Genomic DNA, 23,880 nt, shown 5'->3' with positions numbered 1-23,880 from the left:
TGCTTCTCCTGAACCAGCTCCAGCTGAGAGATCTGTTGGCTCTGTAAGTATAAACTACAGAATAAACAACAGAGCATTTGTTGATGTTTTTATGCTCGGCACTGCATAAAATACAGCAGCAAAAGCAGCTTTCCCTCTCCTAAAAGGGGAGGCAATGAAAAAAACAGAGAAAAGAAGATACACAGATTAAAAATACCTCACTGTTCCTAGGAGGAGATGAGAGATAAGAGACTAATCGCCTGCAGGACATGGGGCTGATTGCCTATCCCATCTCATCAGTCACACTTGCCAATCAACCTCTTTACTGATAAGCCCATCAGGGAGGGGACTGGGAAGCAGGATGTAGAACGGGAGACGATTAAGGCAGGCACAATTACTGGGCAATTAAAGCACTGGATAGGAATAAGCTGCATGCTGCTTGCTGAAGATAGGAGGCAAGCCTTCTCTCCCGAACAGAAAATGAAACAAAAACAGATAGGAACAAGATGGAGCTGTGCTCCTTATTTTAAAGGAAAGTATGTTATCAGCTGTTGTACGTTATCCAAAGGCAGGGGAGGGGGAACAGATGAAGAGAGGCAAGTTTAGACATTCAAGGGTACTAGAGTTAGTCAAGAGATCTCCATACAGTTTCAGTTATTAACACCCAGTGCCATCTGAAAGAAATTATATGCTTAAAGAGACAAAGTGTACAATTCAAATACACAGCTCATTAAGATACAAATGACATAGGACACCTAGGAAAAATGAGGAATACAGACCAGCCTCAAAGACTCTTCTGCACGCAAGGTTATTTGTCAAGAGTGCATCTCACTTATGCTGATTTTAATAAATTATTGTAAAATATTATACGTTATATGTTGTAGCCTATGCTACAAAATACTTGGGAGTTCAGAGGAGAGCTGTGATTTTTTTTCTAATATGTCACAGCCATGAAAGGTGACCCTCTACATAAACAGAAACAAAACTGTGACATCCAACAGCATGATCAATTCTGGAAAAGAACAGGAAAATTTAATCTGGTATTTAAGCTAAATATGATTATGCAGAATCTAAAATTTTATCCATGCTATTACATCCAGACATATCAAATTACAGGATTGAGCTACCTAAGGTTTTCTATATATACCTTAATCTGTCACACCCCAAAAGCATAAAAGACTCTAAATATTCACATACAAATGCAAGTTCTCCATGATGTTGATGTATTCAGCTTTCTCTTCTGTCCTTGCCCAAAATTAGGCAATAAATTTGTTAAAGAAAAATGGCCTCCAACTATGAGGTGAGAAGATGCACAAATTAAACCTAACCACAAATTACATACTCCAAGATAGTAAAATTATTCAGACCTTTATATAAAGCAAAACTGAAGTAAGCATCAAATTACTTACTTGAGTATACCCTAGTAGTTCATACATAGACAAATAAATACTTTATTTCACTGCTCTCTAAATATTCTGTCTACCTGAGAATAGAGGTTTCTAGACCAAGGAAACAGAAAATATCCTTATGAAATGGAAGTTTTTGAAGGAGCAAATACTTGCCTGGAAGGTCCTGCTAAGGTAACAGTGGCATAGGGATCACACTGCCCATTCACAATGGGAAGGCCTTGGCATTCTAGAACTCTGTAAAAAGAAGAAAAAAAATAGCAGACAAGCAGGTGAATAAAATAGGAAGAGACTGGAAAGAAAATACAAGCTATGCATCTTTATCCTGCTCCGTTTTCACAATATCTTTTACTAGAGAATTAAAATGTAGCTAAGCACAAGGATCTAATACGCAACTAAAACTTGAGAATGTATGGTCTTAAATAATAACTTTAACATGGACAAAATCAAAGTTAAATTGCAGAGAAATCTTAACTTGAAGGACTCTTACTGTTCAACTAGAACAGCTTAAGGTTCATGAAAAAAAGAGCATGCTGTCAAGATGGGAACAGTCAACTCCTGAAAAGTCTCTAACAATTTATTCAGCAGACAGTGACATCCAGAGTTTATTTCTGTAACAAAGGATTAAAAAGCAAAATCACACACACACATCCCTGCAGTAGTCAAGTAATTTATCAGAATCACGTCTACAAAGGCCTCTGCTCTTTGGACAAGATTTGGCACAGGCTGTGTTAACTGCAGTCCCACAGACCGCAAGTCTTATCCATCTTTCTCCATTAAACTTTGAAAAAACAAATTAGAAAAAAGAAACACTTCCAGCAGCTTTCCACTGAAAAAGTCAGAGAACAGACACTGCAGGGACAAAACGTAACAAATGGGTTTCTCTTGCAAGCCAAGGTGAGAAATCTGTACTTTTGCACTCTGATTTCAACATCTCTTTGGAAAAAAAACCAAAAACAAAAACAAAAAAAAAGCCACAACCAATGAAAAAATATTCCATAAAGCTAAAACCTGCTGAGGAACGCAGCACAAAATGAAAATAAAAGGAGAGAGGTTAGTGCCAGGGCTCTCCCTTCCGAAACAAGCTCTGCTTTAAACAGGGGAGTAGCACTACTCTCGAAGAGTGATACTCCCCTGGCACGGTATAAAAGGTACCTGGGTGAGATCCATTGTACTGCTTTCAATGACAGCAACTTAGATTCAGAAAAATAAATAAATAAATCAGTAGACAAAAGTCAGTTAACAGTGTTCCACAATTTTATCCACAAAGGAAATATTTTGTAACATATGGTGTGGACTTCATAGGCAGCTTAACCACAGAACTTTTACTTACTCCACATAAAGGGATGACTACAGTGATGGATCCGATACAGACACCTACTTTTACCAGAGGAAGTTCTGCCCTAATCCAATCTAGATAAGTTCACGCAGCAAGTACAAAAAACCTGAAGATCACTCGAAGGCGCCACACACAGGCAGAGGAAGTACTACACTGTGTTTACAGTTGGATTCCCTGACCTAGGATAAGGGCTAAATAATTAGCTTAATACAAACAAACAGTCCCCAAGTATTCCAATTTGAAAGGAAAATGCTACTTTTTACATTCAAAAAAGGTAAGCATGAATAGAAAGATTTACAGGGAACTCCACGCTACAGCCTTCAGGCAGAGTAGCAAGAAGTAAAGGTGGAAAACCTGGAAGTACGAGCAGAAAGCCTTTAAGAAGGGTCAGGTCCAGCTGGATTTTTCTTGTGAGTGCAGGAGAGGTCACTTCTTTGCCAGCACTCTTTATCCTAACAACACTATATTCACAGAGAAACACTCTGTGAGTGTGCCTGCTGGTCATTCTTTTGGATGGTTTCGTATGTGAACAGAAGAACGGCACACTATGTGTCAGTGTCAACCCCCAACCCCCTTCCACTGCTTCCTTAAGGCAGCCTTTAAGTTCATTGAAATGAAACATTAGCTCAATGGCTTTCTAGCAGTCAGCCAATTTTCTGCTGTTCGTGAATGGTTTCCAAGTCAGCTCTCATCCATACAGGAAGAGTTATTTGAAAGTTACACAATGAAAGCATGTTCAGAGACAGAGTTATTCCTGTTTTAATAAAAGCAGTCCTTTCAGAATATGTGGACAATAGAAAAGGATCCCAGAGAGCGTGATCTAAACTTGAGGACACATAGAGCACTACAAAATAAAATCAGAAATGCATTTGAATGCTGGAAAGCATGAAGTTATCCATACACACAAGCATACTCTAAGTACACACATGCATAACAATAGGGTTTACTCTCATACCACCACCTATAAAAAAGCCTGATGGTTTTTGCGGATAGTACTCTGACACCATCACTTCAGCTGTCACTGATGGTTCCATCAACAAGCAGTATCATTAGCTGGTCAGAGGGAACACAGTAACACTGGGCTCTGGCATCTTGAATCAAATGTGCTCTAAAAAACTAAGCAGAAAGCAAAATGACTCTTGATTTCGTGTGCTCTCCATGTTTGTACGGCTCATCTCAGAAGACAAAAGTTATCCATTCATGAACAGCTCATAAAATCATGAATGATGTGAAGAACATTTCCTCACGAAACAAGAATTAGGGGGCAAACAATGAAATGAGCAGGCAGCAGGTTTAAAATAAACAAAAGGAAGTTCTTTTTCCACACAATGCATAATGAGATTGCAAAACATATTGTCACAGGATGTCACAGAGGCCAAAAGAACACAGGGCTTCGAAGTGAGATTATACAGATAATGAACTGCAGGTTTGCAGGGAGCTATGAAAGTATAATGGTCCAGAAGCCTCCTCCTGCTCAGGAATGCCTGAACTGCTGATCAAGAAGGGTGTAACACTGGAACTACCGTGCCATATTTGAAGCATCATTCAGCAGCAAATATTAGAAACAGCTCTGGGCTAGACCAGAGATGTGTTTAAAATAGTAGGGTAGTGTTTTGTGTTCTCTGGGAAAAAAAAAAAAAAAGACAACAACACAAAACACCAAGAAACAGCAACCAAACCAACCAACCAAGTAAATCAGAATACACAGATATTCTCTTAAAGCCATGATGACTTAAGGAAGATGTTTTTCTGCCTGCAGTGGGAATAAGAAGAAGCAAAAACAACCTTGAAAGAAACAAAGTGTGGAAAAACAGGAAACAGATACTGACATGAATGGTATTCAAAGCCTTTCAGGTAATTTTTAAGAGAGTTATTGTTTAAGGATGTTGGAGAAAGCAGGCAAAAGACTGAAGACAGGACATTGAGGAAGGAAGGCAACGTCTGGAGAAAGGTCCGTTTTGGTTCTTGTCTCTTACTAAGTACTGTGAGAATAGGCAGAAGTCAGCAAAACACAAACATGCTCTAGTTGTAAGAAACTAGTAGTTGTAATTCTAGACCTGCTTTCGTTATGGCCATTTTCTTCAGTCATGGGAAAGTTGTTAGGTAAATTAACATTCCTTCTCTCCCAATCTGTTACCAAAATACTTGCTTTAATGTATAAGACAGAAAAGAGCTAGAACAAAATGACACTACTCAGAGATAAAATAAAACAAAGCCCCAATTCTCCCACACTGGTATCATATTATTAATGTTGATATCTGGATTATGAGGAAAAAAGATGCATAATACTTTCTCTACTAAAGCAGTGGAAAGTGGAGTAGGAAGCAGTGAAAAAAGACAGTAAAAATGATTAGAGCTCTTGCTCAAATCATCTGCAGAATTAATTTAATATAGATGTAGCAAGATAATGAAAAAAGTCTAGGCAATCAAGCTTATTCACAAATTACAAGTTGACTCATCAGCCCCCAGAGCGAAAATGTCTGGTAGCTGCTAGACCCTCTTCCGTCCAACTGGTAGTTTCTGCTCATTAGCTGTCTATAGCCCAGCTGGGAAATGGTTAGCAATCCCTTGCAGCCAGTACATGCTTGGGCTGGGCTAAGGTTACTGGCAGGTCATATGGGAAAACTCTTAACACAGCTGCCTGCTATATTTTACTTGTGGTTTATAAAATTAACAGGTTTCAAGGAACAAGAGATTTCAGTTTTCGATGTGGTTTATGACCAAACCTTCACAAAACTAAATAAGCTTTGGAAAATTCCCAGAGGGTAAGAGAAAACCTCAAACCCAAACACATCATGAGCATGTCCCCTTGCCTTTGAATTGCTTGATTACAGAAGTCAAGAGAGAGGCAGGAGCAGAAATTTTGACAAAAGGGAAGATTTTTCATCAAAGACTAAGCAGCTCACAGCTGAACGCTCAGGCATTCCTGCCTCTGGGCTGCCAACCAAGAGCTGTAGGCTGTAGTCTCTGAGAGCCTCTAAAACGATCATACCTCAAGATCAGGCCTAGCACAGGCAAGCAACATCAGAGTGATCCAAGTCTGTGGGAGTTCCACACCCCTTTCTTGGAATCACAAAAATTATTTGAAAATTATAGGTTTTCTGATTAGTCAGGGATGCACATGTGTCATCAGCATCTTTGGGAGCCAGGATGTGCAACCGATGCAAAGGCAGACATGGACAAGAGGAATGAGAGGAGATACAGCTGCACTTACAGCTTTCCAGATCAAACCACTTCCCCAGGAAATGGCAGCCTAAGGTACTTCCAGAGTACCTAGTCAGCTCAGCTCTTCCCTCAGCTTCAACCTAGGAACACTACAGCATTCCCATTCCCTTATCTCAAATCTGGCTGTTTTCTCACTGATTCCTCAACAGAAAATACACTTTTCCTACACAATCTATCAGTGAACATAATCCATGTATTGTAACTGTTTTCACATACGTACAAGGTGCCTAAGATAAATCTTAATGCTCAGCAAATTTTATTATTTTTCATTTGGAGCATCTGCTTGTTCCACCATTTCATGTGAGTGAGATTAAGAGTTCCTTTATCTGAAGGCCTTGTCTCATCTGAGTTTGTTTTGGTTACAGTCACATTCTTCCCCAAATCTTTTTGAAGTCAAGAGACTCCCCTCTCATTGCTTGCTCTAGTCACCTAGTCACAACTTGAATATTCAGTGCTTTGCACAGCAAGTCTGACTAGACTGAGAATTATCAACTTAAATACAACTTTGTGGCACATCTGTCATGACTGTGATCCAAAGAATGCATTTTTGGCTTATGGTTAGGTATTTACATACTAGGGACATTCCAAAGTTCAGGGTATGTGACTTACTTTCTTTGTTTCTTTTTTTTTTTCCTACTGACCATAGGATCATCTTAAAACATATAAACCACTCAGAGTGCTTTCTCAGGGATAATCAAACATGTCACATTCAGTTCATTTTTGAATGTCTTTTCCAGCACAGACATGCATGATGACTTTGAGGTTATCGCTGCATGACAGACTTCCAAGCATGACTTGGCCAATCTCAAAGCCATGCTGGTATATGGCTGCTGCTCTTAGGTCTGTGAATCACCTTTCTTCTTGCACTGCAAGCAGGAACTGTTCCAATGCCTTCTCCTCACTCCCTTGATCTGCATGGGACCAAGACCTTGCTAAGCCAGTCATATTCATGTGCTTTAAAGTGGTTTTACCTGGATGCATCTGCCTCCACAACTACTATGCAAAAAGATACTATGTCTAGCTCAGGAATTCCCTAAATCATAAATTTCAGGAGGCCAGGAGAGTACATCACAGCATGACTGCACTTGTAATTCTTCATCAGACATATTCAGAGCTTCCTGGGTTTTTGGTCTGACCAATTGCTCTATCTTGAACTGTTCACTTCTGAATAGTAATCTGTTGGATCTGCATTCAGGACAGAACACTCAACATTTTTGACATTATGCTAGCTGAGAAGCCTGTGGTTTCTGGAACAAGGCATACATTTTCACAATTTATTCAATGCTGGTGATAAATTACACTCTGCATCCACCATCTAAAACACTATAGCAATTATGCCTCAATGTCCTGAAAGTTTCCATACCAACCCATACATGGGCAATGCTTTGACCATGTTCCTGGGGAATTAGGATGGTATACAGCATCAGTGTATGAGTCCAGCCTTATATCCTCTGGATGAACATTTGAAGCCAAAAGGTAATGTCTGTTCCTGCTAAGCTAACTCTAGTAAGAGATGATTTCAAAAGTACCTATTCTTCCAGAAGTTATCTGCTTCTACCAAATTGAGTTTCAAACATCAGTTTCTTAGTAGTATGCTTTGCACCTGTCTGCTTTTCCCCCTGGGAATCAATCAGCTGCCTTTGGATGTGGTTCCAACATACCAGAAATGACCTACAACCCACAGTGATGTGTTCTGGCTCACCCTCATCTTATTTTCCTGCTCTAACACAGTATGTTACATGGTGTCTGATGACGATTGGCAGTGCTTGCTCGAGTGAATTTGGGAAAGGATGGGACAAAGTCCCAATAGATACAGCAATCCTGAATAAAACACATCATTATTCATTTTTATCATTGTAATTTTTCAAGCCACTTCTGCACTACATTTCTCCATCTCTCCAGTAAAGAAGCCAGAGCCTTTAATGAATCCTCAGCCACGCTGCTTCTCTTAAGCTTGCCCCTCCATTTCTTTTTACTGCTTCTACAGAAAACCACTCTCCTTTAGGGAGTTTTGTTGTTTGCATTTTTCAATGAACAACCGTGTTCTGGCTTACAAACAATAAACCACATGCCATCCCCTTAAACTCTTAGAGAGTTAATAGGAGCTTAATTGGAGTCACTTTTTGCCATTCATGTGACAGCATTTCTGCCATGCACACATAACTCTTGCTAACACAGGACTGTTAATGGTGACTTCCTCCAGGCAGAACAGAGGAAGAAGATTTAATTGTTTGGGTTTGAGCAACAATTCATTTCCAAGATATTTACTGGGGACATTTTGAAGCAGAACAGGAACAAATATTCATACACGGCCAACTAATAATATCTAGAATGCTAAGAAAAAGTAGTGAGGGCAGCCCTTGTTTCACAAGCTGAAGTGAATAATACTAGAGATACTACAGGAAAACTACAGGCACTGCAAAAAATCATTTTAGTAAACATAAAGAAGAAGAAATATTGTTGATATATATATGTATTGCTCAAACCATGATCACTTCAGATAAACTGCAAAAAAAGTACCATGTCAGTATAAATCTGAACATTTCTTGACAGTTTAAAATCACATGGACTCTTCTCTGCTTTTAATATGGGAGCTGTTCTACAATTTAAACCATCAAAACTGCTTCCCAATATCATTTCTAGAATGACTCCTGAAACCATACATTTGCAGAGCACCATCTGTACTCTGTACTAAATAAAGAAAACAGAATAAAAAGTGGGTGTTAGCCCTACAGTTCTCACAGGACAAGGAGTTAATTCATTGGCAGTTCATCCGGTTTATGAGACAATTACAGAAGAGCTGCAAGTTCCCTAAAAGCCACTTCAGAAATGTTTTTAGTTAGGTTAATATATTTAAAAATAAAAATAAAAAATATCTTCAGTGACAGTGCCCTGAGGGCTTCAGCAAAGACACAAGCTTGCCAAAATTCTGAATTGCACTGATTTAGTGACTGTTACTGGCACTGACATCAGCATTTCCTCCTGCCTTGTTCCCTGACTTGCAGCCTCAATTATTAACAGAGAGCAAGAGCTGAGCTATGGGAGAGTGAAGAGAAATGGTGAGGAGGAGGAGAATTTTGTAGCACACGTTGATTTTCAGAGGAGACAGAAGATTCAAATATAAGTTGCAGCAAAGCAGTTAGTATGTAAAAATTATAAGGGAAGAGCAATACAGAAGAGTAGGTGCTAACAGGAAAGGATGAATTTGCCTAATGGCAGAACTATATTGATTCTTGTAAGGAAAGAAAAAAAAAAAATCCAATTTGATACAGTACGGCAGGAAGCCAAAGAACAGGTCAATACATCAAGGCAGCTGCAGAAGCATTTGTGTGAAAGCAGCATGGTGAGGAATGTAAAAAGAGGAAAGCACAAAATGATTACAATTATGATATGCAGCCTTGACAACGATTAGTGCCTCAACAACAGCTTTAGCTCAGCTGACTGTAGCCTAAGGCAACACGAAATGGAAGAAGTGAGATACTGTCTGTACAGCAGATAAGGAAGAAAAAAAAGCCAAAGACCAAAACACAGTATGCAAGTCTGAGACACAGCAAGGCAGCTATAGCCTGCTTAATGAAGCTGGCTAGTGACACCAAAGTCTCCCATCTCCTTTTATTCTGCTTGGTAATACCAGCTGGCCTTGAGACAGTGCACTGTGTGCTGTATGGGATATGCAGGTTTTATGGAAAGCAAACTGCAGTAATCTTTGACTTGATGTCTGCTCAAGTTTCATCTGCATCCAGGAAGGAACTACTTGCATTTGGCATAAACCTTCCAGGACACTTGTGGATGTCCCTGAGTACATGCTTGAACACAAAGGCAAACAAAATAAGCTGCATAAGCACGTCCTGATTTTCCCTCCCGCCAGTCATCTGAGGCCACAAACATCTCCAAACATTTGACAGATTGATAATGATACAAAAAGATGGATGACAAAATGAAGAAGCTAGTCTTGGAATGACTGAAATTCATTCAGAGGCTGTGACACACGGCAGGGCAAAAATTACAAAAAAAAGCAATTCAGGAATCACTCAAAGAAAGAGCTTTTGAGTCTACTGACAGGGATCTGATTATGTGGTAAGTAAAAAAGTTATGAGATGAGAGACTAAGACCAGAAGCCTTATAGAATTTAAGGCAGAGAGAAGAAAATAAGATACCCTGGAGGAGACAAGAAGGGAAGTATTCAACTAGAAGAAACAAAGAAAAAGGCACAACAGAAGGAGCATATCCCTGACTTCATAAAGGTTTTCTGTCTAATTGTTGAGTAAGGATTTCTTCCTAGGTGACAAGCATAGTCAAGTCAAACAGCTATCCCAGGTTGGCCACAGATGGTAACATAAATAAAAAGAATAAAAGATCTGACATGCTGGTAGACAACCTGCATGGACAGACCTCTATCTCTCCCAGTTAAGAGGGCCTGAAGAGAGCATATGTAGGAGAAAAGCATTGAAATTTCTTGCCAACAACACCCTTTGACCATGGGGTGCACTAATCCTACTGGATCAAATCTCAACAACTCTTAAAGTGACAGTGGGGCACAAGGAAGAACAGGAAGGTGAGGGATGGGAATGAGATGACTTCAGCAAAGGCACTGACAGCCTGAATGCCCAGCAAGTTTCCTTCCTCTCAGTACGATCTAGTCCAAATATAATGTTTTTTTCTACTGAGTAATCTTTGACAACTCTTTCATACAGATTCTTGCATCACTGCTCTACCTAATTAAATGTATATACTCATAGCAGCAAATACACCTTCCTAAATGAAGAGATCAAATAAACTCAGAGGTCAAAAGAAATTAAGCGGTAGTTGTTCAATCTACATGGAGGCTACAACCTTCTGTATTTGGCATGCCTTAGCTCACCACAGGTAGGTACAACTTTTAATACTTTAAAAACATAACTTTGAAACAGGTCAGAATAACCTTTGACTTTATTTATATGAATAATCAGATGATATGTGGTCTTGATTAACAGTACTTATAATGAAAGGGTTTTAATCTTTCTTCCAGATGCAGTACTTGCATTGGGGAGTTGAAATTAAGCTGATTCATCACCTCTACTGAAACCTAACGTCAGTTAAGCTGTCAACCAAGTCCCAAAGTAATGCTGATGCACTGAATTAATTTTGATAAGAGAAATGGACTAAGGTTATGTGATTTATGTCACAGCTCTCATGGAAATGCTCTCTTGTATGTAGAATTCTAGATATATTACTGATAACTTGATGCTGTCCAGATTTAGTCAGCTAAAAAAAAAACACCCTTAACTTATCCCATTGTGATTATAGACAGCACAGTAACCAAACAGAGAAGAAAAACAACAACAAAACCTACACACAACTCATATGGTATCATATATCTAACTCAAATCACAGCATTCAATTCTGAAAAGCTACTGTTTATTAAAAGATAAAACACATTAAAAATGTGAAATTTAGATCAGTATTCAGGTACACCAAGTTTGTGAGGGGCAGCCAAGAAACACAGCTTTAGGAGTCTTTTCTCATTATTGAAAAAGAAAGACAGATCAGGCTTGCTAAGTTCAATTTATCTCAACTTTTCCAGCAAGGCACATAGAGCTATTCATTCTAAGATGCACAAACATCACAGCCATCAACAGACAAAGTTTATAATAAACTTTCCTAGGAAATTAACTAAAAATATACATTCCTTGATGTCTCTGATTTGGCAAGAGGAGAGATTAAATAGAATTCATAAACCATTCATGTAAAAAACAGCTGTCACAGAATGTTGACTTAATATGTATGGATTTCTCCCCTGGTCCTACAGGGCCACTCACTCACACTTGATTATGCTAAAATTACTAAAATTCAGATGCACTGAAACAGCACACATGTAAGCAATACATGTGCAGCCTTTCAGAGCTGCTGTAACACTTTTCTAGCCCAACTGCTGTCCTTTCTTTTGATACATAGGCATGATACATAGGCATGGCTGCTGGTGCTCCTGGTTCCTGCCATTGCCTATCCCTTTATATCCCTTTATATCCCTTTATATAGCCTATCCCTTTATAGGCCTCAGCAGAAATGGGGACCATCTCTCCTGGAGATGAGCCATAGCGTTTTGTGCCCAGAGGATCACATGCTGTGTACAACACAGGAACAACGTTTTGGGTCCTTCTGCAGAAACACAAATGGTTCATGCAGACATACTGTAACTTTAGCACTGTCCTCTGAAATAACACAGCTGTGAAGCAGCAGACTCCTCAGACTCTCCAGTATTTTTAAGACATAAGGAAAATACCCACCTGCAATGATCCTGCCTGGTGTGTTCTCCTTTAAAAACGCATACATTTATTGCTTTTATAGATAGCCTTTCAAAGCATTCAATGATTTAGATTTTTCCAACTGAGGGCCTACACCTGAATCACCACAGAATAATCCCCAGAAGATGACTGGAGAGGAAGGTACAGGATTTTAATGGAAGACAAAATACTTTGAGTAGCTGTATGGGATAAAGCACCAGGTGAAGCTTCCTGCACACTCAGAGCACACTGGAATGGCCAACCTGGTACCCTAGAAGGAATAAAGCAGTAAGCACGTTGTTGACAGTTTCCAATTGCACACTGTCCCACTTTGCACTCTACCTTGAAAGCCCAGTCATGAGTCCTGTGCTCAGCTAAAAACCCATGGTAATCCATCCCAAAGAAGGCAACTTCACAAAGTGCAGTTACACAGTTGTCCTATACAACACTAAGATCTTTGGTGATGAGAAACAACACAAAGCATGCTCTCTTTAAACAAATGCTTAATGTACTGTCACTTTAGAACTTCTTAGTGAAAAATGAGATGCAAATGAGGACATGGTCAGGTGGGCATTCTGGTATAACCAGATGTAATTAGTAGCCCACATCAACTTTATAATTCCACTTATTACACAAACAGTTCATACTTGCATTAAGTATATCCTTGTACTTGGGGACCAAAAGAAACCATGAGAACTTCAAGGTCTGACCTCCTTCATTATGGTGATTAAATCTGCCAACTAGTCAAGTTGTGCCTGAGCTCGTAATATTCATTACATCCTCAGAGCACTTTCTTGAAAGAAATCAAGACCAAGCCCAAAGGACTCACAATGATAAAAACATCCTCACAGCATTCTACAGGAAATTGTTCACTGATTAATGATAATGAATAGCAACAAAAAAAGTGCTTCACTACTTGTTTCCCACTCGATCAGCCTTTAGCTTCCAATCATCGGGTGTCACTGTGGTAAGAATAAGTAATCATGCAATCAGAAGGTCCCTTCTCTGAGTACAATACACACTAAGGTTTCATCACTGTGAGGTTTTTCTTGCATAAATCAAACACTGTCACCCTAAGACACATTTGCCAGGTCTTCAGTTCCTCCTGTAGCTTTTCTGTGAATGTTTTCAAGTCTAGCAGCATCCTTACAGCCTGACCTTCTCAAGATAAAGGCTCTGAGGAAATCCTATTTGCATTTTGCCAATCTCCCCAGGTGATTTTTAGAATCAGTCAGTGATTTTCACAAAACGTGAAAGAGTGGTAGAGATGTCAAAAGATGCTCTGGCCCTACATTTTGGTAAATCCACTAGCTGTGAAGAGAGCATCCCCAGGGAAGGAAGGGCTGCACGTGATAGTGGCCTGGTGAACCTTTGTAGCCTGAAACCCATCAGTACACACAGTGACAGGTACATACATTGTACCAAGTCAAATGTCTACACCAAGAAAAAGAAAATAACAAAAATAAAAAGGAGGCATCTGATGATTTTAGCTATGTGACTGTGCAAAGCATTGGCTCATAACTAGCTAAGCTCCAGTACAACGACATACCCAGCAATGAGAATGTGATTTCTAGGTCATCAGGATGGCGTTGGGAAAGATGGTGTTGGAAAACTTTCTCATTATTGTCACATACACAGGCAGACTTTTTGCCATCGCTTCCTCTCAACAAATAGTTCTGCAAACAATAGAGTTAATGAAGAGTGTTTCCTATGCATTGTGTACCATGTCTCAGCTTTCCTTATACTTGAAAAAAAAGAATTTAAAAAAAATGGAAATAAAAAGCCCAACTTCAACACCTGGGGCACTTTGACTTCCCCTTTACCCTGCAGTTTCCTCTATTAGGAGCAGCTTCCTTTGCTGCTATCTAAACATCACCTTGTCAAGCACTGCTCCTGCAGCAACAGATAATAATTTCAAAGAGAAGTGTGATTTTAACTTCCATCGCATCCCATTGCACTGTCGCTTCAGAAGCTTCACTAACACTGGTTTTGGTTGGTAACTGTCACGAAAGCTACAGGAATTCCAGCAACCATTCAGAATGAAACAGCCTTTACGTTACACTACATACTATGTACGTCAGAGCTTTTTGACACAGGCCACTGTTTTCTCCTAGGGACTCACCTCAAAAGCAACTGACTGCTCCAGATGATTGCCATGGGAGGACATCGCTGAAATGGGAAAGGCTGACACCTGGGGTACTGCCAGTGTCTCAAGGCGGTACCAACTCACAGATCTCAAAATTCACGTGCCTCTTACAAATACAGATCCAACAGGAATGCTCTTTAATGCTCTCAACCGTCTCTAACATGACCTCAAGTAAAGTTGAAAGTTAAAAATCATTTATTAGAAGGATTTATGCTTGAATACTTTGCTTCAATGTATAATCCCAGACAATGTTTACTCTGGCTAAAACAGGAAGTGCCGTCACGTTATTTAAACAGTGGCACCTATTGTTGAAATAGACTGGCCTAGAAAAGCTGCATTCCAGTCTTGCATTACAAAATAAGCCTTATATTTATTCCACAGTCAGGCTTCGATTCAATCTCAAAATAGTTAAGGTTTTGTTTTGTTTTTTAATGCTTGGTCTGCTGCCAAAAGGCCTAATCAAAAAAGATGCTCTTAATTAGTGCTACAAATAACCAGATACTTGCTTGTGACTTGAATGAACAGAAAGAATTTCAGAAACAGAGGAGAAGCACTGAAGAAATACTGAATACAAAAACAAAGGGTGAAACAGATACTTCAGTTAGTGGGAAATTAGGCAGCAGGAAAAGGTGATATTTATAGTCATAGGGAGTTTTGATGGAGACCACAAGAAGTCCAGAAAAGTTTTGGTGGTAATAGAGAAGCAAAGGGGAGAGATCTCCTTAGATGGCAGGCATTTTATCCTCAACAGCACCAGAGCTGGGAGAAAGGAAAACCTATGTACTGTGCTAAAACCTTGAACAGAGTCATATCCATTCCTTCTCCATTACCTTCCCTATTCCCCAATACCGACAGCACTGCAGCACTTCATAATAAAATACCAGATACTGTGTGATTTCATCTGTGAGCAATTTTCCTCCATGAATTTGTTATGAAACACTGCAAGAATAAAAGCACAACTAGGATGCCACCCTGCAAGAAAAAGCATAACATGATGCAGGGTTTGCTCTCTAGAGAGAGGAGGCTGTGATGCATTTTAATGGATGCATACATTTATTGAAAATTAAGCCTTGAAACTACTTTATGCCCTCATTAGCATTCCTTACCAGCAGCAAACCAAAGTTGATTTTTTCAAAATCCCATGATATAAACTGCGTTCAATCAATGCGTTACGTTAAACCTCCCTGCTTGTAGTCAGCAATACCATTTCTTCCCTAACTGATTCAGCTCATATTCTGGGCAGGAACATAAGCTTCATTTGACCCTGAAGCAAGTTCAAACCTGGCTGTAGGCTGCCTTTCTGTGCAGTGGAGTAGAAATTTATCTAAAGCAGCATACAAACATTATGTTCCTTAAACACAGAAACAGCAAACCCATGTGGCAAGGTGGTTCATGGACTGAATGTGAATGGAATGCAACTTCCAATTTGGAAAAGAGAAATACTGGATGGTGCAGCAGCCTCAAGAGAGGGTCAAACTCTGCGCTGACAAATAACTAGAGCTCTCCATTTCAAAACTGGGATTCACATCTACCCTACTACAGCAAACTGGAGTACTGGGAAAGACTGAATCGTCTTGTGGCAATAAAGGGCCCCAGAGTTTTCTGCACTGAAATGGCATGCAAAGCAAGCAAACAAAACAAAACAAACAACAACAAAACAACAAAAACAGCACAGAAAAGCATATCTAAAACTTTTCTACCCTTTCTGAACTCCTGTTTTCCGCTCTTATCAGCATCACAGATACAGCCATGACAAAAAAGCAGACACATTTTGCTCTTCTGTGTCACAGACACAATACAGTCCCACATTTCAAAGTTCTCTTGCTAATCCAACCCTTTTGACGCTTTCTTAACCAATTCCTGGGATCTGATGAAGATCGTTATCTAGAGGAAAGAAAACTTGCTTCATCATAGATGAGAAAAACAGGAAGGAACCTAATTAGTAAAGAAAAGTTTCCAGCTCAAAGCTGACTCAAAGATTATGCCTATTTGTTTTTATTTTATACATTTAAATATATTCCATGGATGAAAGACAAGCTGCACTCCCGTAGTTTTTCAAGGCACCTCCAAACACAATCACTGGTGACAACAGCAAACCTTCACTAGTCAAGATGGGATCATGTTTTCCCCCAATTCTTAAGTTAGGATTCAGACTGCTAATCCATGAACAGGAATAGCCTTTATCTCAGCTCTTCCAACTAGACTTGGTACACAGAGGTTGACCACTTAAAATTTTCAAAACAGAGTATCATTTCTCTTAACCTAAGAAATGCCATGTTGTTGTGATAAGAGAATTTCAAGTTACAGAAAGCCAGGCTGTTTTTAGGTCACTGGCTGCTAACCTGTAAGCAACATGCTGCCCACACCACTTTCCAGCAAAGCTCATGTGAGCAGTTAGAAAGCAGATGCTGCCTACTGCACAGCCTGTGCTCTACCCACATGGCAGCCAAGGCTGGGCTACAGTCACTGTGTCTCAGCATACACAATGCTAAGCAGAGACTGGCTTTAAAGACACTTGACAAATGACTCTCTCCTTACCTTCCCCCTTTCCTCTTCAGAAGAGCTTTTAAAGCTCCTCAACACCCACAGATCAGTCACTATTCTCTTAATGACCTCTGAAGTGTTTATTTTAGAGATGTTGTATCTACTTATTGTTTCCTTTCCTGCGTGCCCTTGCAAGCACAGTCCATTTAACTGCGTCCCATATGGTCAGAATGCATCTCAGACAGTTCTAAAGAATTGCACCACATTTAAGTTCAATTCATAAATTAATGTAGAGCAGCCAAATCCTCCACACCATGACTACACTCACTACACACTCACTACAAATGCTTCATTTATCAAATAAAACTTAGGCATTGCTTGTGTATCTGCAGACTTGTGAACCACTCACTGGAAAACTGTGTCCCTACGTATGGAAGATGGTGGCTGCTTCAACTGCATAGATTTACCATGACAGAGAGAAAGAACAAAAGTAAGAGCAGAGGGGTGGAAAGTTCTCCAAAGTAGACGTTTCCAAGCTTTTTTAAACCTAAGAGAGAGACAAGACATAAGACAACACTTGAAGGAGCAGCTGGGGACACTGAATAAATACAGACATTTAAATGTGACTAATTACATACACATGCTGGAATTCTCAGAGGAATATCAGGGAGCCAGACTCCCAGCTCACGCTGACTTTCAACAGGAGCTCAGTGGCCTGTCCCTCTAGGCATTCTGGAAGTCAGACGTCATCTTGCTAAATACAGAACGCCGCTTCTAAATGTTGCCTCTGGTAGTATAATCAAAGCAAAGCCTACAGACTTTCTACAACGTTATCTGCAGGAACCCTTTCCTTTATTAAATATTGAGCCCTTCTGTTTGTTAAATAAATAAAAATGCACACATCTACTGATCATAACCTACACTCTTCTGCAAGATGACAGACAGCTGGAACAGCTCAGAGGTCTCAAGCCTCTGACAGGCCACCCTTCTGTGCTGAACACAAACAGACTGCACAGGTTCTGCTTTAAAGATGGTAGGCAACGTTCTACAAAAGGTCTAGGGCTCCCTTCTGAGCACTAGTGTTGTGAAGATGGAAGGATATCTGCATATGGAAAGTGGAGACTGAAAAAATCAAAGGGAGAAGCACAATCCATTGTTTTCCAAAGGCAGTCATGGAATACAGATACACACAAACTGCTCATGACTTAGTCCAAATGTTTAAAACTGGCATGGCTGTGGGAGCATCCTTCCCTGTTACTCGCTGCTCATTTTCTGTCTTTTGCACTGGAGAATGGTGTAGTTTCTTGGATGTACAGGACTAAGGCCTGATTCAACTTAAAAACGTGAGGGCTAAAAAATAAAATATACCACTGCTCAAGCAGCAGCCAAGAACCTTGTGTCACCACAAACGATAGGTATGGACACAAGCAAGGAAGCATAGGAGTTCTGAGCACTTAATTCCATAGCCTCATTATCTTAAAACATTCACAAAGATATACATCCCTGGCATATGACAAAGCACTTGACAGGTAAGAGATGGCCTTCATTTAACAGCTAGTTAAAGGTAAAACTAGATGCTGGTAGCAATAAAAAGCAGCAGCTGACTGTGCAGAGGTCCAGGAAGGCTGTTGTTCTAAACAGCGTGGGAAAAGACAACCTGAGATGACCTGCAAGTGAAGAAACCAGAACCTACAGAGGGAGAAACCAGAGCCTACAGATTAAGACCTTTTCTTAGCATACTTTGTACTCATGATGGCTCATTTCATGGCACAACTGTAGTTAGCATAAATGCAGTTACACAAAGATACCAGGCTGTGAAGCCCATACATGTCTTCTTTTACTTGACAAGCATTGGAGCTCTGTGCTCATTAGGCTGAGTCTGTGCTCATTAGGCTGAAGGCATTCTCTCTCTGCATGGCATGAACATACATCAGTTGAACTGGATGATCTTCGACTGCACGTTCCAACCAAACTATTCTAACAAAACACTTCATTCCAAATCCTTTAACAAGGACATGAGGGACCCAAAGAGTCTCAGTTGATACTTTGCCCAACTCAGTGACTAGGACCACCAAGTTTCACAGCAATTCCACAGAGGGAAACCCAAGAGTAGCAAAGAACTCCCTGATGAAGCACGCAAGAAGTGAGAGCTCTGGTTTTCACTGAAGATGACAGCAGGAGCCGCCTGAGGACACAAGAAGTCTGAGTGTGGTGCCTGCATCTGTATTGTCAGTGTAACTTTTAAATCCACTAAGCTTCTCCTTATAATCTCTTTTACAGAGATTCAGTCCAAGAGATTGTGCTGTAGCAGCTGGCAGAAACTAGGGCCTGGGAAGGGTTCTAATGAAGCACAACAGCTTAGTGGTTTAGGGCTAAATGAAAGTACTGAATGCTTCCTAGGGAGAAGCTATTAGGTAACAGTTTTGAACTCTTTTTTTTTTTTTCTTCCTCTGCGGAGGCTAAGGAATCTCACACACCTTTCACGTTTTAAATAATCTACTACTTAATGCTCAAGAGCTCAGTACTTAGCAATTTTAATTTGCTTTTCCATTCAGATGAATTTTGCCATCCTCTCATTGAGCTAATTGTTCACAGCACGCTCCACAGGGCTGCAGACTGCTGAGCAAAGGCCCCAGCTGCTGTCAAGATATTCCAGAAAATAGTGGTGGTGGCAATGCACACAGGGCTCAGTACTGAAGATACGACCTGTGGGTGAGCTGGTAAGACAACTCATATTTATTCATTTGATAGGCAAAAATAAGTTTTCCAATTAGTCCTAGTTTTTATTCAGACTACATATGTGTCTGTAAAATACAAGCATTGTGCCAGCGCTTAAAAAGGCAAAAGTCTTCAAGGTATTTTTAAATAGTTGCTCACTGGAAGCAGTTTTTTGCTCTCCTGGATTGTTTAATCAGCTTTATCTATGTGTAGCTTGCAGAATAATCATTTCCTGCCTCCAAGAGTCCCAAAATTCATCTAAGGAGAAAAAAAAAAAGGAAAAATGTATAGGAAGTCAAGGAAGTTCACGGGATGACAAGCTCTCAGTTGTCACAGTTTTACACCTTTGTCTTGTTTCTGCACTGCAACAAATGCATGAGCTGTTCAAAAAATAAAAAAAATAAAAAAATAAAATCAACAGTTATTTTCACCACATTCATCTGGTAGCTGCACTCCTCTAATTCACCCAGTCTCTACTTTTACTTCATGAATCACCTATAACAAAGGTTCTGCCTCCCATCTTTGCCATTCTTCTCACTTGGCAACTTCTGGTTCCATATCGATCTAGTGAAGCACTGCTTAATTACTGCTCTTCTTTCTTGCATGTCTATGCACTACAACCAAAATGCCTATGAACAAACCTGAAATAGACTTCAGACAGTGTTGAAAAGCATTATAAAGCTGCAGTTTGCTGTATACCCCCCTAACAAAAACGTGCACCTTGAAGAAAATGCCAAATGACATTCTGTGCTTTTCTTCCTGATGTAATCATTCCCCTTTCCTTTTCCATACTATTCCCTGTGTCTTTCTCATTCGTAAGACATTCTTAAGACAGACTGCCATAAAAACCTGCACCAATAGAACTACATACTCTAGAAAGATTTTTATTTCTGAATTCCCTCTGATCTACCACCCAAATAACAAATAGCTGTGGAAACTAGCCAGAGCCAGAGTGCTTGAGTTGCAGGAAGACTCCAGGAAAGATACCTTCAGCAGACAAAAGACTGCATGGGATCTGATTTTCAGGTTTTGTTTTTAAGACCCAAGAGCTTGATCTAAGTTTAAAAACAAACAAACAAACACCTCTGAGCATTACAGGCCGGTGGCTAAAACCTTGGAATTTTTACACACATTTCAGTTAATACGTTGTTTTTACTGAACAATACATTCAAAACCAAAATTACAGAATGCTGTGTAAGCCATTCAAAGTATTTTCTTTGTACTGAACAGAGTAAAAGGAATAGTGTTTAAAGCAAGGCCACAAAGGCAAGAATTTGATTTAAAATCTGGCTGGTCAGATGAATAGAAAGGTAGAAAAAAATGCTGCATCAGAAGTTGATACTGCCTTATTGCTCTCCATGAAGCAAAAAACTGTACATTTAAGACTTTAAGAAGGACCATTTCAGACTTGTATTTCTAGCATTTCAGGAATATCACTGGAAAAAGGGACTGGCATTGCAATGTTACCAAGATCTGATTTAACTGAAGACAAAATCTGGCTGCGGTATGGCATAATCCCTCAAAACAAAAACAAAGTGAGAAAAACACTTTTAAAAGTCCTTCAGTATATCACCTAACTATTCAAAACAGATCATGGTGAGAGTGAAAGGATGTTCCATGTAATCTCTGCTGGCAAAGAGTCAGACTCCCCATGGTGTTACCTCACAGCTGGAGTTCAAAGGATAAAGACAGAGGCCTTTCCTGCTGCACTGCATCACATAAGAGTGCTCTGCTCACTTCCAGAAAGACTAAAGCAAATGAAACTGATAACTGGAACAATTCTGCTCCTTTTCCCTCTCTCGGCACACTATCTTCTGGGCCTGCTGCGAGGAACAGTCCAAGTGTAGTGATAAGCTCACTGGTCCAAACACCCCATATACACATCTGCCCTCACATAGGTGACAGACAGTGGAGTAGGACAACAAACCATCCTTTTCCACTTTTCATTTCCCCCTCTCCTGCAAAGCCCTAGGATCTATGACAACAGAAACAACGCTTCAGCAAAAGATGCCAGCCTAAGACACAATAGTTTCAGGTTTGAAAACCAGTTTCTCAGAAACACCATGACTTGGTCATATTCAAATTATAAAATGGCAAAAGACACAAAAAAGTCCTCAAGCAGTAGTTAAATGAAGGCTGGGGCCTTCAACATGATGTACAGCTATACTGACATGGCAACTTTAGACCTCAAAGAGGTACAGCTCTGTTCAAATGGTTTGTGTTAGCAAAAGCCCTGGAGATCAGTGCCTACACAGCAAATTTCACCATGCTTCATCAGATTTTTATGTTGTTTGTTTTTTTTTTTTTTAACTGGCAGACTACAGAGCAGAAGATTTCAAAGATGCCTACTCACAGAGCTTTGGTAGGGACTATGTGTCTAGAAAAGACATACACAGGCATGCAAGATCAGAAACTCCACATGTTCACGTGAGCCTAGAAGGATGGAGATCAACCTCCTGGAACATCTGCATTTGTTAATAGATCTCAGCTGCAAAGACTACTGTATCTTTTTAAGCAAAGCCTTTGCAGAGGCAACAACAAAGAAATGTCAAACATTGGTCTGAAAATAAGGTTGGTCACAATTTCACTAGCAGAGCATTTCTCTATTGAAATAATTACCAACCAGCTGGAAATGTATGATACTAACGCTTCAATTTTGATGACATTCTGCCACACACAGAACACAAGGTAGATTTCTGACAGAAGCCAACCAGTACTGCCACTGCTCTTGAAGTAACCGTCTGAAAGGTCTGTTATGGTCATTGGGCAATGGCCTTCTTACTCTTCGTATGAAGGCAAAATCTTGATGTCTATTTGAGTCCTAGGTTTCAGGTAATTTAAGTGAGATTCTGAGACTGCTTTAATAACTGACAGCAGACTTTTGATTGTTGAGTCAGCTTTGTAACACCCTGTTACCATATAAGCTACGCTACAACTTCACTTAACTAGTAACGCCCTTAAAATGCAAATCAGAAGGATATTAGCCTTGGATGTGTTTTTACGATTTCTAAAATGACTAACTGATTTATTAACATTTAAAGTGTTAGGAAGAAAATCGTGTCAATTACATGCAGAAAAGGAGAACAAAAAAAATCCCATCCTGTAAAAAAATTCATAGGAATATCGCTGATTAACAAAGCCGTAACTAAGATCTGACCCTAAGAACGTTGAATTTCCAGTCAATGCCACGATTCCCCAAACGATTCTAAAATGAACCGCTGCATACTGTATGTAACTGTATTTCCTCATGGCTTTAAGTCCTACCGTGTTGCGAGCTTATGGCAGACGACACCGGTGTCTGTTATGACTTCACTCAGTCTCAGCTCCAGGTGGACCTTTCCCTGAAACCAACAAAAAATGACGCATGAAAAATCATGTGCATACCCAGCCACACCATTCCAACTGGAAACAAAACGAGTTGGTTAACACAAGCAATGTCAGGAGAGGTTTAAAGATTAGTTAACAGTTGTGCAGCTGACATATTTTATCTCTTAAGGAATCCAGTTCTACAGCCACTTCACTTGATTTCAGTGCATCATCCTTCATTTCCACCCCACCCTTTTCTATTTCTGTGTGTTTTACTAACTGAGGGAAATGGTGTGTCTGCGATCTGGAGACAAAATATTTTGTTGTAGCTTTATTAGTATTTAGCATTATAAATATCAAACAAAGATCTCCAGCACAATCACTGAAAAGGTATCACATCAGTGTGTTATAAATTGCAGCCTTTCTGTACCTAAAGGGAGCCTACAAACAGGAGGGGAGTCAACTCTTTGAAAGGGTAGATAACTGCAGGACAAAGGAAAATGATTTTTAAGTTGAGGGAGGGAAGATTAAGGCTGGATGTCAGGGGGAAGTTCTCTACAGAGAGAGTGGTGAGGTGCTGGAACAGGCTGCCCAGAGAGGCTGTGGATGCCCCGTCCCTGGAGGTGTTCAAGGCCAGGTTGGATGGGGCCTTGGGCAGCCTGGTCTAGTATTAAATGGGGAGGTTGGTGGCCCTGCAGGGGACACCACGGGCAGGGGGGTTGGAGATTCATGATCCTTGAGGTCTCTTCCAATCCGGGCCATTCTGTGATTCTGTGATTCTGTGATTAAAACATTGGAAAACTGAAGGGGCCAAAAATTAAGAAATAAGATAAAATTGTGATACAAGTTCCAGTAAAATTACAGAGGGCAACTAAAGAGAAAAAAAAAAAGTCAAACACATCACTAGCATTCATAGCATCAACTTGCTATATGGTCTTCAACTCCAAATTGTCACACTGAATTTATTGCAACTTGGGCCAAAATCTGATGCTCTAACATGCCAAGAAAATAAAG

The 23,880-nt window shown here is 40.0% G+C and overlaps 1 protein-coding gene across 3 annotated transcripts in view; it reads right to left on the bottom strand.

The window, feature by feature from the left end:
• The window catches only part of RASA3 (RAS p21 protein activator 3), a 172,533-nt gene that overhangs the window by 33,654 nt on the left and 114,999 nt on the right, over nucleotides 1–23,880 (bottom strand). For all 3 annotated transcript variants that reach the window (XM_048962474.1, XM_048962466.1, XM_048962483.1), the window contains exons 5-6: nucleotides 22,825–22,901; nucleotides 1,542–1,622 (exon numbers count right to left, since the gene is read on the bottom strand). In XM_048962474.1, the coding sequence (XP_048818431.1) occupies nucleotides 1,542–1,622; nucleotides 22,825–22,901 (158 nt within the window). The remainder of the gene's footprint in view (nucleotides 1–1,541; nucleotides 1,623–22,824; nucleotides 22,902–23,880) is intronic.

Source organism: Lagopus muta, chromosome 1 (assembly GCF_023343835.1).
Source record: "Lagopus muta isolate bLagMut1 chromosome 1, bLagMut1 primary, whole genome shotgun sequence".
NCBI lineage: Eukaryota > Metazoa > Chordata > Aves > Galliformes > Phasianidae > Lagopus > Lagopus muta.
Note: the sequence above shows the minus strand (reverse complement) of the source record. Positions and strands in the feature narration are given on the sequence as shown.